Source organism: Macaca fascicularis, chromosome 7 (genome assembly GCF_037993035.2).
Source record: "Macaca fascicularis isolate 582-1 chromosome 7, T2T-MFA8v1.1".
Lineage (NCBI taxonomy): Eukaryota > Metazoa > Chordata > Mammalia > Primates > Cercopithecidae > Macaca > Macaca fascicularis.
In genome coordinates, this window is record NC_088381.1 from 131,856,510 (window position 1) to 131,873,687 (window position 17,178).

The window sequence follows — 17,178 nt, forward strand, 5'->3', positions numbered from 1 at the left end:
ACTTAACGTTCTTAAGCCTGTATTTTGTACACAAAGTGCTTACCACAATGCTGTGTAGATCATAAATACTCAATAAAAAGCTGGCTATTTAATTTTTTATTTATGTTTTTATTTATGTTTTATGTCATGAGCACCATGAGATAGCACCTTAGTTAGTATGCTAGATTAAACTTGTGTTGAGGGGAAGGATCAAGTTTGTCTCTTAGAAAAAAGTCAGAATATCCATCTCAGTTTTTTATGTTATGCTTTATCCTTTGAAGGCAAAATTCAAATTGTATCAGTGACATAGAAAAATGTAGAACAGTGAGAAGAATGCATTTCACATTGAAATGAAGTAATCTCAACCAATTCTCTAGCAATACAGTTGTCTTAAATGTAGTTAAATAATGACCATTATACTACTTCATATGTTTCATGATTTCAGGTCATGGAGTCCTCTATTTTGAACAAGATGGAACATGTACAGAAGTGTTTAACAGGAGAATCCAACTGCCATGCACTCAGTGGCAGCACTGCTGAGCTAAGGGAGGATCTCGACCAAGCCAAGACCCAGATCGGGATGACTGAATCCCTCTTAAAAGCCCTGTCTCCTTCTGACAGCTTGGAGATCTTCACTAAACTAGAGGTGCTACCCAGCTGCTTGTCTTCTGTGGTTCAGATATATTTTCACACTATTTACAGTTGTCTTGAGCTCTTAAGAGTTAATAAAAATAGAAAAAAAAAATTGAAGAAGAAAACTCAGAAAAACCACTTTTGTATATTTAACATTTTCATCTTTGAATTGCCTTGTGGATGATAATTAATTGATATTAACTTGCATCGTATCATACATTTACTAGCAAAGAGAAAGTGAATCCACTCAACTGAGAGTCATTGAGATTTTTACAAACCATTGAGATCTAATATGCTTTGTGTAATTTGAGCCTGTTTTAAGATTTAATGGTTGTTGTTTATTTATACCTTTAGGAGATACAACAGCAAATTCTACAGCAAAAACACAGTATGATATTACTTGAGAATCAAATAGGTTGTCTGACTCCTGAACTCTCTGAATTGAAAAAGCAATACGAAAGTGTCAGTGATTTATTTAATACCAAAAAAAGTGTTTTACAAGATCACTTTTCTAAGTTATTGAATGGTGAGTGCAACATTTCTCTTATTTTGTTTCTGGGACTCTTGAAGTATGAATGTAGTACTATGAACACAAAGGCTAATCTAAGCCTGACTTGGAGATAGTTTGCACAGACTACGTTTAAGGAAATAATGATCAGTTAAATCTTTTGGGAGCAAAGACTGATTTATGCTTGACATAAATAACATCTAGTTCTTGCAAGCTCCAAATCTTTCTTTCTTTCTTGAAGGTAAGTCACCAAGGTCCTAGTGTTTGACCTGCTCACTGTGGTTGGTGAGTCTGGGGAAATACTGGTGCACAAGCTGTCCGGGCAGTGTCTTTGAGTATCCTGTATGCTTGGACGTTTGGTATAGAAAATACACTACAATTATTTGATTAATTGTAGTAAAAATACTGGAGGTGTAGAACTGTATCTAAATAAACAGGGAGGCTGGGCGCGGTAGCTCACGCCTGTAATCCTAGCACTTTGGGAGGCTGAGGCGGGTGGATCGCTTGAGCTCAAGAGTTTGAGACCAGCCTGGGTCTGAAACCTTGGTGAAAGGTTTCAGAGTTTATTACCACTTTCACGATAATGTGTATCTATGGCATGGGAAACAAGTTTCAAAATCTCTCACTTTAACAAGATATATGAAGTCTTCCTTGAATGAATAGAGCTTTTTTCCCCCCCTGCAGATCAATGCAAGAACTTTAATGATTGGTTCAACAACATTAAAATGAACCTTAAGGAGTGTTTTGAATCATCAGAAACAAAAAAGAGTGTGGAACAAAAGCTACAAAAACTTTCTGTAAGAGATATATGTACATTTTTTATAAAAATTTCCAATACTAAAATACTGGAGGCATAGAACTCTAATAAATAGGGAGGCTGAGTGCAGTAGCTCACACCTGTAATCCTAGCATTTCGGGAGGCTGAGGCGGGTGGATCACTTGAGCTCAAGAGTTCGAGACCAGCCTGGGTCTCGAACCTTGGCGAAAGGTTCACTAAGTTTATGGTGAAACCTTGTCTTTACAAGAAATACAAAAATTAGCTGGGGGTGGCAGCAAGTACCTGTAGTCCCAGGTAAGAGGATTGCTTGAGCCTGGGAGGAGGAGGGTGTAGTGAGCTGAGATCATGCCACTGCACTCCAGCACTCTAGCCTGGGTGACAGAGTGAGACCCTGTCTCAAATAAAAAAGAAATAGAGTAATAAGTACTTTGACTCACTAATATTTTCACGTAAGAGATAATATTCCCAAATAACTTGGCCTTTTCCCAAATATTTAAGACTATTTATTGGATATGTGTACAAATGGCTTACAGAATCTCTACTTTTACATATATTCTAAGATACTGTTTAATTTAGTGTCCACTGGTGAATTCAGTTGTGTTCAAATCATGTTTGATAAAAAATAAAGACCTAATTTGGACTTTAAAATCCCCTTTCTTGAAAGAGGAATTTTGACTTGTTTATACATCTTTTCCCCGTTATATTTCTTTTAAAAATTGCCACTGAACTTCAGTACATTTCTGGTTGGAACGTGGTGGAGGATATCCTGAAATGAAAGGCAGAGTTCATGGGGGCGTATGAAAGGCCTATGGTACCCTAAAATCTTGATCACTTTAATGTTTTGAAGATAAGTTATGTTCTTAAGCTTATCAATGGCACTAAATGTTCCCTGTTTAATTCCTTGCTTTGATGTACCATTCTTTACTGATAGAATCACCTCTCTTCTCTTTTAACAATTTGAAGTCCCATCTTTTTTTTTGTTTGCTTGTTTGCCTTTAATTTTCCCCATTGCATGGGCCTTAACAATTGATACCCAAACCTTGAAACATAAACATTGAGATAGAATTCTAATTTGGGCAACGTTAAATACAGAATAGTCTGTGGAGAAGTTGGACACAGCCAGGATAGGAAAATGTAACTGGTCTTGCTCCTGCTGATCTTCCCAGTGGCTCTGTGTTACTTTGCTTGATATAATTCCTTGGAAGTCAGAAGTAAATGTAAATGTACATGTGCGTTCTAGAACTATTATAAATCATCTGCCATTGGAGAGAGCCACATCTCCATCACCCTTCTTTTGTATAGGATCTTAAGAAGGTGGAATGTCTGTGTACTGGTTTGGAAAAGTGTTGTGAGGGTGGCAGAGTCCACATTCAGACTTACCTGGAGATTGTAATGGACTTTTTGTCTTTCTGAAGGATTTCTTGACTCTTGAAGGAAGAAACAGTAAAATAAAGCAGGTGGACAGTGTACTGAAGCATGTGAAGAAGCATCTGCCCAAAGCACGTGTGAAGGAGCTAACCAGTTGGCTCGTGGGTCAGGAATTCGAATTAGAAAAAATGGAGTCCATATGCCAGGCTCGAGCAAAGGAGCTTGAAGACTCCTTGCAGCAGTTACTGAGGTAGGAAATAAAGGTGATATCTAAATAACATGTTTTCTAACCGTATCTTTACTTGTACTCTGCCTCAGCACAGAGAGCACTGGGATATGCAGTACACACAAATTTCACACACAAAAGGCATACTTTTCAATCCAGGTTTGGTGCTAGAAATATAAAAATTTGGGGAAAATCTTCACATTATTTAATGTAGCAAAGATTCATGGGATAGTCTGAAAAAAGTTTTCTGTTTGTTTCCTGTTCTCTATGAGACATTCGTGTGGTTTTCTTTAATACTATAGAACCCCGCTATCATATAGGCTGTTATTTAGATTTTGTTATATTACAAATTAAATTCTCTCTAAATTGTAACAAACATATATTATAAAAACCTGGTTGAGTCACAACGTTTGTGCCATCCTTTTCTTTGGTATAAACACTTTTTGCTAATTTTGTATTTAAACGTGGGTAATGCTCTTTTAGACTCCAGGATGACCACAGAAACCTGAGTAAGTGGATGACTAATCAAGAAGAGAAATGGAAAGGAATGGAAGAATCAGGGGAGAAAACTGAGCTGTTCTGCCAAGCTTTAGCTAGAAAGAGGTATAGCTGATCTTGTATGAAATATATTACCTGGGAATATGGTTTCTTCCATGGTGTGGTTACTCCTATAAACTTTAAATGGTATTTGGAATTTACAGCGAACAGTTTGAATCTGTGGCCCAGTTGAACAACTCTTTGAAGGAATATGGGTTTACTGAAGAAGAAGATATAATAATGGAGTCAACATGTTTGATGGATAGATACCAGACATTACTGAGACAACTAAGTGAAATCGAGGAAGAGGATAAGTTACCACCCACAGAGGACCAGAGCTTTAATGATCTTGCACATGATGTAATTCATTGGATAAAGGAGATTAAAGAGTCCCTTATGGTTTTGAATTCATCCGAAGGCAAAATGCCACTTGAGGAAAGAATCCAAAAAATCAAGGTATAACTATGGAAACTAAATTTCAGAAATCTGAGTGAACTCTAGTTTTGAAAAGATTTAGAGGAAATCTAAATGCTTCTTAATGGAAAATCAGATCACTGTGGAATGGTTGAAGAAATTCAGATCACTGAGCTTACAAAAAAGAAGGGTTGTGACGAATCTAAAATTATTTCGATGCAAATGAAAGAGAGAAAGCATGTCCTGTCTTAGAGAGAGCAGTGCCTATTGTCCATCTTCACTGAGTGCAGAAGAATTGAGATAAAGACAATGGATCAGAGCTGCTGGTGGAGGGGAGTTTGCTGGGATGTCAAAAGAACATATGTCAGTGTAGCAGAAGCATCAGCAATGTCGAGGCAGGGGAATTCTTCAGAGTGGATATGGTTCATAAAAGGTTATTAGATAGTGGGCGGGGAAGCAAGGAAGTCTCAGGCTCCCTTGGGCTCCTTTTTTATCTAAGGGGAGATTCAATAAACAATTTTAAAAATTAAAATTTAATTATAGTAAATTAAAAAATTCAATCACTAGATAAAAATACAGGGGACAGAAGCACTTGTGCTTCAAAAGAACTCTAGGAGAATTGAAATCACATTCGTTGAAGCATTCTTAGAGGAAGAAATGGTCAAAAATCGTGAGCTCTTAAGGTTGGTGAGACTTAGTAAATAATCAGAGTCATCTGGGATTATATCCAGACGGTTTCCCAGAGAAAGTGAGAATGAGAATTAATTATGTCATGGTAGAGAAACAAGAGTTGGCATGAGGGACACTGCATTTTCCTATGGGAAGTCATAAGTCAATGCTTAGGTTATAAAAATGTCTTATCAGATTGTTATCATAACTCTTCATCCATAAATAATAGAGTGGATAGGAAGAGGTTTGGCCGGGGTTTTGGGGGCGTAAAGGAAGTATTGAAAATCTAGAGAAGGACAGGAATGCAGTCAGCTCAAACTGACAAATATTTATGGAGAACTAACTGTATATAATGTGAAGAGAGATATCTTTGTCTTTTGGGTACATATAAAAATGAAAAGATTATGTTGAAATATACACTACAGATAGAATCTCTATATGAAGCTTACAAATAAAGAGATACCATGTAGTATCTCTAAGTAATGCAAATGACATTATGAAATCTCTTTTATTTAATTCAGGAAATCATCTTGCTGAAGCCTGAAGGGGATGCCAGAATAGAGACCATCATGAAGCAGGCTGAGAGCAGCGAGGCCCCGCTGGTTCAGAAGACCCTCACTGATATCAGCAACCAGTGGGACAACACACTCCATTTAGCTAGTACCTACCTAAGGTAAAGGGCATGCCTGCACCACTTGCATCATTTCCCATTGCCCAGTGAAGCCATAACGAGTATGTTTTGTCTGCCTCCTGGGTTTGGATATAAAGAAAGTCAGTAATGTCAGGGACATCCACAGTGTCAGAGACAGAAACCAGAACCAGACAACCTCATTATCTGCGTGGTATCACTGTAGAATAATTAATGCTCTTAAATATTTATTTTAAGAAATTCTTAAATATGTGAACATTGATAAATGTTGGCTGAATCCAACGAATGTAATTCTAGTGAAAATTCTTAATTCATATCATGTCTACAATGGTACATTTTAGTATTTAGAAATGTGAATTTTATGTTTTGTCTGAAGAGCCAATCAGATCTTAATTTTAAGCTATAGAAAGCATAAACTAGTTAGTTGGTTAATATACTGAATGTTTATTTTACTTTGTGAAGAAGTAAAATATGGGAAAATATAATTAATAGAAACTGTTGGGACTTGTTTGAAATCTAAATTATTAAATATTCTCTGGTCAAATTATGTAACAGAAAACAATTATTTTTTAGTAATACTCCAATACTTTCTGTCTTGGTTTCTGAGCTAAACAGTGTTATTTAGAATGTTCTAATATCAAGAGTGTCTGGAAACAGTGTATATTAGTGTTATTTTAATGTTTATTAAGATATATGTTACACAATATGCAAAATGCTAGTCCATTTTGCTAAATATCATTTCATTTATGAAATATTTTGTGAAATTTAGCCATCAAGAAAAGCTTCTACTAGAAGGAGAGAAATATTTACAAAGTAAGGAAGATCTGAGATTAATGCTCATAGAACTAAAGAAGAAACAGGAAGCAGGTTTTGCTCTACAACATGGTCTGCAGGAGAAGAAAGCTCAGTTAAAGATTTATAAGAAATTCCTCAAGAAAGCACAAGATTTGACATCCTTGCTAAAGGAGTTAAAATCTCAAGGAAATTACCTCTTGGAGTGCACTAAAAATCCCAGCTTCAGTGAAGAGCCTTGGCTGGAAATAAAGCATCTACATGAAAGTCTTCTTCAACAACTGCAGGTGAGGTGGTCAAAATAATGCTTTAAATGATTGTTCTAATTACACATAAGTATGCAAGACATATGTGGAACTTTCTGTTGTTGTTCATTTTGTTTTATTTTATTTTATTTTATTTTATTTTTTGAGACAGGGTCTCTCTCTTTGCCCAGACTGGAATGCAGTGGCATGATCTCAGCTCACTGCAGCATCAACCTTTGTGGACTCAGGTGATCCTCCTGCCTCAGCCTCCCGAGTAGTTGGAGCTACAGGCATGCACCGCTACACCTGGCTCATTTTTGTATTTTTTTAGAGATGGGGTTTTGCCATTTTGCCCAGGCTGGTCTTGAAATCTTTGGCTTCCCAAAGTGCTGGGACTACAGATGTGAGCCACACCTGGCCTGTTGTTCTCTTGGTAAACTGAGAGCTTTCTAATTTAATTGATCTTGTTTATTTATTTTTTTGTTTGTTTTTAGAGACAGTGTCTTGCTCTGTCACCCAAGCTAGAGTACAGTGTTGCAATCATAGTTCACTGCAGCCTCGAACTCCTAGGCTCAAGCGATCCTCCCACATCAGCCTATCTAGTAGCTAGGACTACAGGCATGAGCCAGCACACCCAGCTAATTTTTTTATTTTTGTAGAAATGGGGTCTCGCTTTGTTGCCCAAGCTGGTCTAGACCTCCTGGCCTCATATAATCCTCCTGCCTCAGACTCTGGAATAGCTCGGATTACCTGCATGAGCCACCGCGCCCAGCTCCTAATTTATCATTTTTAGATGAAAATCCTAACTCTCAAGGATGGAGGAATAAATCCAGCTCATTTTGCTATTGTATTCGTTGATGATGATATTATATTCTCTCATCAAAATTCCCCTCTTTAGGGGTAGAATGGGTTAAGATTTTTCAGGCATCTCTATGAAGGTAACAGTGTCAGTATTATCCATCCATCCGTCATCTGTTGTTAGTAGTTTATGTCAGTTGTCTTATATCCACCTTCTTATCAGTGCCTCTCCCTCAGCTCTTCCTGTCTGATCTTCAGTAAAATAATTACAAGGTAGGCTGGGCGCGGTGGCTCACGCCTGTAATTCCAGCACTTTGGGAGGCCGAGGCAGGTGGATCACGAGGTCAGGAGATCGAGACCATCCTGGCCAACATGGTGAAACCCCGTCTCTACTAAAAATACAAAAATTAACTGGGCATGGTGGCGGGTGCCTGTAGTCCCAGCTACTCGGGAGGCTGAGGCAGGAGAATCACTTGAACCCAGGAGGTGGAGGTTGCAGTGAGCCAAGATTATACTGCTGCACTCCAGCCTGGTGACAGAGCAAGACTCCGTCTCAAAAAATAATAGTAATAATAATTACGAGGTAAAATGTCAGCTTGTCCTGAGGGAGTATATTCTTTTAATAGAACTGTTTATAATTTTTCATACACTGAAAGCCAGATGCCATGTAAAGATTGCCTGGGTAAGAAATCCTGCTTGTCCAGATAGCAAAAGTTGGGCAGGGGTTAAGATAGACCTGTTCTTCTGTAAATTGTTTAGTAGTTGCTGCTTTTTGATCAGCTGTGGTCATTGTATTTTCCTATCCCAGGGAGAGAAACTAAAGGTAGTTTTACTTTTGAGTTAGGATTACATTTTCCTAACACACAAGTTTGGAGTTTGATTTTTAAGACATGAATCTAAGGTTAGTTTGATCTCATATGGCCTCATTTCCAAGTGTGGAAATTGGTAGTTGGTTTTATTGCAAAGGATAATTAAGGAAGCTACTTTATCATGAATGTTTAGGATTTAATGATATAATTTGTAGGTATTTCATTTTATAAACATCTTGACAAATAAATTGTCTTCATGAAGGGGAAATGAAGGCAAAGAAGTATGGAAAAAACAAATTGTTTTCAATAAGAGTCATTTTTGGCCGGGGGGAGATGGAGACTTTGCATGAAATATCTCAAACTCTAAAATCATAACTCTAATTTATAGCCCTATTCCTGTTTCAAGATGAAACTTGTAAACAGCTATTTATTAGTCATTTAATTATGTTGTGAGTGAAAAAAATCAGAGAGAAATAGTTTGTAAATTGTCTGTGGCTTTATTTTTAGGGTTCTGTGCAAAACTTGGAAGGTCACGTTCGAGAACATGATTCATACCAGGTTTGCGTCACAGACCTGAATACTACATTGGATAATTTCTCCAAGGAATTTGTCAGTTTTTCTGATAAGCCTGTGAATCAAATAGCGGTTGAGGAAAAACTGCAGAAACTGCAGGTACTAAACAGTGTCCAGACATGATAGACATTTAAAAAAAAAATCAATGTTAATTACAACGTAATTAATCAGTGTCCTCTGTCAGAAATTCCACTGGTATTCCGATGACTCTTAGGTAATTAAAGCTCTGACCAGTCATAATAAATGAGGATGTCTTTCTTTAGTGGACAAATGCATTTATAATTTGAATTGACCCTCACTTGGTGGGCCCTCAGAGACAGTTTTACCCACTAGACTGTAGGACCTTGAAAGGCCTGTATGTTACTCCTTTATGTAACTTCAAAATCTATCCTAGTACTTGGCTGTTAGTTGGATGAATGAATGATTGAGTGAATGCTTCTTGTGTAGCCCATTAGGATAACTACGACTGATAAATTGTACATCGTTCACCTGGACTTATTCTAGTTCAAAGTAGCTGCTGCAGTACATCAAATTCCTTTTGAGTCTAGAGTTTTAAAATTAGTCATATTTGTTTACGCATTTATTAAATATTGATTTTCTGCTATATTTAAGATAGTACACTAGATGAATTTCTCATCAACACAAAGTTTTGCTCTGAATTTTAAATATTAGCATTAGATTCATGTGGGTACATTCTAAATGATTATTCTTTTTAATACTTTTCACATAATAGGCACCTATTATTCAGTGTTTTGATTGTATGACAAAGACGTATCTTGAACAAAACATATGTATTCAAGGAATATCTATTGATTGCCTCCTGTGTTGTAAGAACCGTGCTGTGAAATTTTTCTAAATTACTTGTTGCAAACATTTTAGTATCTTAAAATACCTATTTGAGAATTTGATCCAAGATGCAACATGGGTTTACATTTTGCTCAAGTTTCTTCTGTGTGATACAAGTTGTTAAGTTTTTAAATATTTCCACTGGTGAAGCAAGAGTACTCTGTGATTTACAAAAGTCAATTAACTTTTGTGGCAATTGAATGGAGATATAACAATCTTTTCTCCACTCATAGGAACTAGAGAATAGACTCAGTTTACAAGATGGCACATTAAAGAAGATTTTAGCTTTAGCAAAATCCGTCAAGCAAAATACATCTTCAGTGGGGCAGAAGATTATTAAAGATGATATAAAATCACTTAAGTGTAAACAAAAAGATTTGGAAAACAGACTTGAATCTGCTAAGCAGGAGATGGAATGTTGTCTCAATAGCATTCTCAAATCAAAACGCTCAACAGAGAAGAAAGAAAAGTTTACTCTACCAGGCAGAGAGAAGCAGGCCACTTCTGACGTGCAGGAGTCTACTCAGGAATCAGCTGCAGTGGAAAAGTTGGAGGAAGACTGGGAAATAAACAAGGTAAGTGCTTGTGATTGCACTTTCAAGACAGTGAGTCTGAGAATGAAGAGGTATTTGGCTCTGAAAAGAGGGTCGTGAATCAAGCATTCTGATTTCATAATTAAATCCTCAATGTCCTGGCTATTTATGAAGCCTACTTGTAAAAAGAGCTCTTAGAAAATTGTCCAGGATTTCAGTGGTGAAATATTGCTGTTCAGTCTGTTAAAATGTCAGTCATCAATTTAGGTTTGTTATTCTCTCTGATAGGTAATCAGATGCCGTTTCTTGGGTCAAGAGCCCAAAGGCAAATTAGAAAGGCGAAAGAAAAGAAAATGTGCATTACCTATTTTCTCAGGAAAAAAATGCAAAATCCCAATTTTTGGGGGGTTGATTTCATAATGAAATCAGAGACTGTTGGAAAGGATAGTTTCTTATCTTTTTCTTCTTGTGTTAACCCTCTGTTGTTAGATCACTTAGTGTGAGGATAGCAACATTTAGGCTCCTAGTTTTCCCTGGGGAGAAGAAAGAAGAATGTTTTCTTGTTTTCACTGTAAACAATCACATGGATACATTTCTTGTGGCTCCTAAAGTGCTTTTTCATAGGTTACAGATTGAAATGGGAATCGCACAAAGAGAGATCCAGTCAACTATATTTGAGAGGATCTCCCTGGCACGCAGCTTCTCACAGTCAGGGTCCAGTGGGACAATAGTGAAGGTTAGAACATTCAGGTATGAGTTCCCATCAGGTTTTTAGGGAGTATGTAATCAACATGAATAAAGAGAACATGCACTTTTGTTGTCTCCCTAGAACAGAAATGCATGGAAGATTAAAGGAACCAGGCAGGATTTTCTAAAAATATGTAAAACAATGTGAAATGCCTATGGAGCGTCTCTCTGTGAGGAAAGTTTTTTAAACAAATCCCACAGTGTTAGATATTGCTAAGGAAATGTGTCAGGCCGGGCATGGTGGCTCACATCTGTAATCCTAGCACTTTGAGAGGCCTTGGAGGATCCCTTGAGACCAGGCTGGGCAACATAGCAAGACCCCTGTCTACCAAAAAATAATAATATTAATAACCGGGCATGATAGTGCACGTCTGTTAGCCCAGCTCCTTGGGAGGCTGAGATGGGGGATCACTTGAGCCTAGGAATTTGAGGTTACAGAGAGCTGTGATTGTGCCACTGTACTCCATCCTCGGCGACAGAGTGAGACCCTATCTCTAATCTTTTTTTTTTTTTTTTGAGACGGACTTTCACTCTTTTTGCCCCGACTGAAGTGCAATGGCGTGATCTTGGCTTACCGCAACCTCCGCCTCCTGGGTTCAAGCGATTCTCCCGCCTCAGCCTCCCGAGTAGCTGGGATGATAGGCATGCTCTACTACGCCTGGCTAATTTTGTATTTTTAGTAGAAGACGGGGTTTCTCTAAGTCTTTTAAAAAGGAAATATGTCTTAGAGGATTAAGAGATCGGTGAGTGATGTTCTTGATGTTGTATGTGTGAAAGAAACTTTTAAAACAGTATTTAAATAGCAGTAGTTAGGCAAGAGTTAGTGGCTCACACCAGTAATCTCGGCATTTTGGTGGGCTGAAGTGGGAATATCACTTGAGCCCAGGAGTTTGAGATCAGTCTGGGCAACATAGGGAGATCCCATCTCTACAAAAAATTTAAAAATTAGCTGGGCATGGTGGCTTGCACCTGTGTTCCCAATTATTTGAGAGGCTGAGGTGGGAGGATTGCATGAGCCCCAAAGGTTGAGGTTGCAGTGAGCCATGATTGTGTCACTGTACTTCAGCCTGGGCAACAGAGCAACACCCTGTCTCTAAATAAATAAAATGATAAAGTCAAAAAGGAAGGAAAAATACCTGAGTGCTTTCTATGAGATAGGTTGTACAAGAGGGCACAGTCCTAACACATGAGCTTGCTAAAGGGAGTTACTTGCCTAACAACTTTTAAACTAACTTCCCAGATCCATTTTGACTGTGAACCCTCAAAACTCAATAGAAAATCATAATCTAAAAATAAGAATTGTTTTTGGCTGGGTGCAGTGGCTCACAGCCGTAATCTCAGCAGTTGGGGAGGCCGAGGTGGATAGATTGCTTGAGCCCAGGAGTTCAAGACCAGCCTGGGCAACATGGTAAAACCCAGTCTCTACAAAGAAAAATACAAAAGTTAGCCAGAGGTGGGTGGCACATGCCTATAGTCCCAGCTACTTGGGAGGTTGAGGTGGGAGAATTGCTTGAGCCCAGGAGGTTGAGACTGTAGTGAGCCGAGATTGTGCCACTGCACTCAAGCCTGGGTGACAGAGCAAGACCCTTGTCTCAAAAAAAAAAAAAAAAAAAAGCTTTTACTTAATCTTGGATGATAAGAGTTGTTGATAGTTTATGATACAAATTTAAGGGTTATTGATAGTTTATGATACTTCATTTAAATGTTTTTTTCAAGGCAAATGGAGGAATTGAAGTCCTCAAATAATTTTCATAAGTCTGGATACAGATAACTAGTTTTTATTCTCTAGTAACCTTTTCTTTATTCTTTTGTAACATGGCTATTTTTCTGTATCTGCGTGACTTATTTTCTCTGAGTACTGGCTGTATTTACTTGTATGTAATATTAGAGTATGTAATATTATATAACATTAATCTATTAAGGTCAAGAGCAGTTTTAAGGTTGAACAGCAACTAGCAAAAGAGATCAGATTTATGCTTAGATGAATAAAGTACATGTATAATGTGACAAATGACATAACTGTGTTAAGGACTTAAGCTGGATTCTCAATATGATGAATACATAGGACACATAAAGGCACAGTTTACTGAATTATAAATTTGATATAAAATCATTGTGATAGTGAAAATAAGCACTTTAGTCATTAAAAACATTACTTGAGACCTGTTTTGTGCTAGTCATTCTGCTGGAACATGAGGATATAGTTGTCACAGCTTAAAATCTAACACTAATTAAATAGCTAATTAATACTCACTTCATATGCCTTTTTGAAATCCAGAGAGGCTTTTATCAGATTATTTTGAATAGACTCCAGAAGAATTTTTAGCAAGTTTTTATTTCTTTTATTGTTTCTTTAATAAATGTCATTAATCTTAGAGTTTTGTTGAAAATGTGATGGCAATTTCCAAAAATTGCCATCATAGCATGTATATATTTGAATCCATTGCCAAGAATTTCATTTCAGATGAAATGCAGGTGATTTTGTAGATCTGGACCTTTGGTTGACCTTTTCTTTAATACTGGAAATGTTCAGGCAGACCTAGAAACAAAAGAAGTTGCAAAATTCAGTATGACAGGTATTTGTGCTTATGATTCAATACCATACTGCATATTTTTATAGATGCGTATTTCTGAATTTTTACATATGAGTAGGCAGAAGTACCTTCCGTCTCCTCTTTCCTATGTAGATTAAGTGAAGCAACAGATTAAGATATGGTAAAAAGTGAAGACTGTCACATCTCTTAGGATTTTATGTTCCCATAAAGGGAAATGATAAAGAGGAAAAACAGGGAAACTCATACATTTCTATATTATTTTTTTCTAAAAAATCATAATGCAACATTACAGCTTATCTGGTATCGAATGATCTTTCTTGCCCCATCCTTCCAAAATAGCAACCTACATGACATAATTGCTTTTTAAAAACTGAAAACCTTTTGTCTGTAATTACTTCTTTGATTTCCTTATCATTGGCATAATTGTTAGCATTTCTGAGTTGATTTTGTTCTTTTCAGAAGTTTCTGAACATTTCTAATTTGATGTTTAAGAAGGCATTTGTAGATAAATCTTGGAAGGTAGATGATCACATGCAGGCAAAATGTGCAAAGCTCTACCTGTGGGTGAGTGAGCTGGAACAAAGCCTGGAGTCAGAACTTGAATGAGAAGGAAACTGCTTACTGGAGGGTTTTCAATCCTGGGGTGAATTATGTCTATTTCTGATGTTGTTTATCCTGTTAACTCGGTAGAAAAAAAGTTGTAACAGAGCACATAGTTGGGCCGTGTGTCAACTACAGTGTCCTACTTTGCCCTTTCTGGCCAGTATGTAAATCTTGCATCTTACTGCAGAGGTATTTTCACAATCCAAAATTTATTCCTTAATGGGATAAACAACTTACATTGTGCATGTTTGTTTGTTTGTTTCCATGTATAATAAACAACATGCATTTGAGAACATGCTCCAAAGTTGTAAAATCTCAGGCTAAAAAGACCTTAGAAATTATCTAGCCTAACCCTTGTATTTCAGGTGAGGGAATTGAAGTCCAGCAGAGCTAAGACTAGAACCTAGGCATCCTTTATTTATTTTTTATGAATTTTAGAAACAGGGTCTGGCTCTGTCACCCAGGCTGGAGTGTAGTGATAGTGCAGTCATAGCTCACTGCAGCCTTGAGTTCCTAACCCTAAGCCATCCTCCTGCCTTAGCTTCCTGAGTAGCTAGGACTCCAGGCATGTACCACAATGCCCAGCTAATTTTTGTTTTTTTTTTTTTGTAGAGACCCAGTCTTACTATGTTGCCCAGAGTAGTCTTGAAGGCATCCTATCTATCTTCAGTCTGATGCTCAGAACTTTACTATTTCATTTTACAAAATGTGTTATATGAGTGGAAAATTCAGATCCAAAAAAGTTTGAGGAATGTAGGGTTAAACAAATTCAAATAGGTTTTCTTTACTGTGTGACCTTTTAAAGCCTTTAATAGGCTAATGTGCTGACTGACCTCAGTGGACTCTTTATTGAGTTCTCATGGATACCTTGTCCCATTTGAATACAAATCCTGGCATTTGTTTCAAACTTTCTTTTTCCTCTTTTTCTTCTTTAACTTAAAAAATCAACTCCCCTATTCTAAGAATGTTTTCAACTTTCTCCACTCTTTCAGCCCAGCCAAACCCTGTTCTATCATTCTTTTTTGTTTGTTTGTTTGTTTGTTTGTTTGTTTGTTTGTTTGGAGAAAGGGTCTCCCTCTGTCGCCCAGGCTGGAGTGCAGTGGCGCCATCTTGGCTCACTGCAACCTCTGCCTCCTGGACTCAAACGATCCTCCCCACCTGCCTCCTAAGTCGCTGGGATCACAGGTGTGTACCACCACACCAGCTAATTTTGTATTTTTGGTAGAGACGGGGTTTTGCCATGTTGCCCAGGCAGGTCTCAAACTCCTGGGCTAAGGCAATCCTCCCTTCCACCTTGGCCTCCCAAAGCGCTGGGATTACGGGCATGAACCACCACCCCTGGCCACCCTGTTTGTATCATTCTTGACAGATGTCTGGTCAACAGCTGCTACATTGACAGACCCTCAGTTTCTTTCCATTTTACTCTATAACCCACACATTTAAAAAAAATTTTTTAAATTTTTTTCCCCAGTCACCTGCAGGCCAAAGACAAATATACTATTTAAATTGGAAATGGATGACTGAGTAAAATTCTTATTCTGGTTTAAATTTTCTGGTTTCAATTCTTCTGTACATCTGCTCAGTTTAAATTCATTGAATGAGGCAGTGAATAGCATCCCCACATAGACATGGTCTCTGTTCTCATAGAGCTTCTAATCTAGATGGGGGATACACATTAATCAACTAATTATCCCAATGAAAATCTAATTACGGGAACCGAAGGAAGGAACCTAGTTCCATGATAGTCTTTTACCAAGAAATCTGACCTACACTGCGGTGTCAGAGAGAGCTCCCAGGAAGCAGCGTTGGAAGAGAGACTGGAAGTGTCAGTTGGAGTTAACAGAGCTCAGGGCTGGGTGTGGAGAGCATTTTTGACAGAAATACTGTTCCTCTTTTGGTGGGGCAGAGCGTGAGGAATTTCGGAAGCTGACTAGGAGCACCGTGGCTACAACATAGAGGCAGATGGCAGAGGAGAGTGACAGAGATGAGGCCCGAGAGATAGGTGTGGCTGGCTGTGCCTTACGGGTCACATTAACATTTTAGATGTTATACTAAGAGAAACTGGCAGCCTCTGAGACTGTGTTGATCTGGCTTTTGGTTTTGTCTCTAATGGTGATGATGTATGCTTATGCAAAGAGTTGTTTTTCACTGCTTTATATTGTAAAGCTGTAGAGAAGAAAGAAATACATCCTTTAGAGCTGGTATGACACTCTGCCCCATTGTTGCCAGGTTACAAGTATTGGATTTAGGTTTCTGCCTGTCACAAAGTTACCACAGCCATGGGCTGTAGCCCCTGAATGGGAAAAGGGATAGTGAAGCTGTCACTGACTTGCCCCTTGTGACTGTGCTAACATGTTAGCCAAGCTGGAGACCATGCTCAGTCATTTAGAGCTCAGTGTTTTCAATGCTGAAGTGGAATGTTTACTTTGTGAGTCAGGGGATATAAAGATGAAAATGTCTTGGTCTTGCCCTTAGGAGGAGTTGATGATATTCTTCTCACCTCCTATTCCTTTCCAAACAGACCCAAATGAAAGGAAAGATACGTGTTTAAAAAAAGCAACATTTGGAAAAAAAGAGTAAACATTGTTGGCCATGTAACCCAGCCATGCTTTGATAGAATGGTCATTTTCCACTTTAAATTTATTATTAACTTTCAACATTTTATTTATGCTCAGAAGCTCAGTATGTATGCTTTAGTACACTGTTTAAAATTATACTTTGTCTTGGAGTTTATGCTAACCATAATTTCTTTTTTAAATAGAGAAATTTCAGGAGCAGGGAGAAGGGAAAGAATTAGGTGTCCAGGGGCTTAGAATTTATAAGGGCTCCATGAGAGGCTGTGCATTGGTAGATACTCCAGAATAGACACGGGCCCTTGAAAGCTTGTACCTCTGGGGAAAAGTAGACCAGGAAAAT

At 37.8% G+C, this 17,178-nt stretch overlaps 1 protein-coding gene across 12 annotated transcripts in view; it reads left to right on the forward strand.

Moving 5' to 3' along the window:
• SYNE2 (spectrin repeat containing nuclear envelope protein 2) overlaps positions 1-17,178 on the forward strand; it is a 376,210-nt gene that overhangs the window by 170,552 nt on the left and 188,480 nt on the right. For all 12 annotated transcript variants that reach the window (XM_065548888.1, XM_065548887.1, XM_005561459.4 and 9 more), the window contains exons 36-45: positions 425-625; positions 967-1,138; positions 1,805-1,917; positions 3,314-3,516; positions 3,976-4,095; positions 4,194-4,485; positions 5,634-5,785; positions 6,531-6,840; positions 8,913-9,077; positions 10,058-10,399. In XM_065548888.1, the coding sequence (XP_065404960.1) occupies positions 425-625; positions 967-1,138; positions 1,805-1,917; positions 3,314-3,516; positions 3,976-4,095; positions 4,194-4,485; positions 5,634-5,785; positions 6,531-6,840; positions 8,913-9,077; positions 10,058-10,399 (2,070 nt within the window). The remainder of the gene's footprint in view (positions 1-424; positions 626-966; positions 1,139-1,804; positions 1,918-3,313; positions 3,517-3,975; positions 4,096-4,193; positions 4,486-5,633; positions 5,786-6,530; positions 6,841-8,912; positions 9,078-10,057; positions 10,400-17,178) is intronic.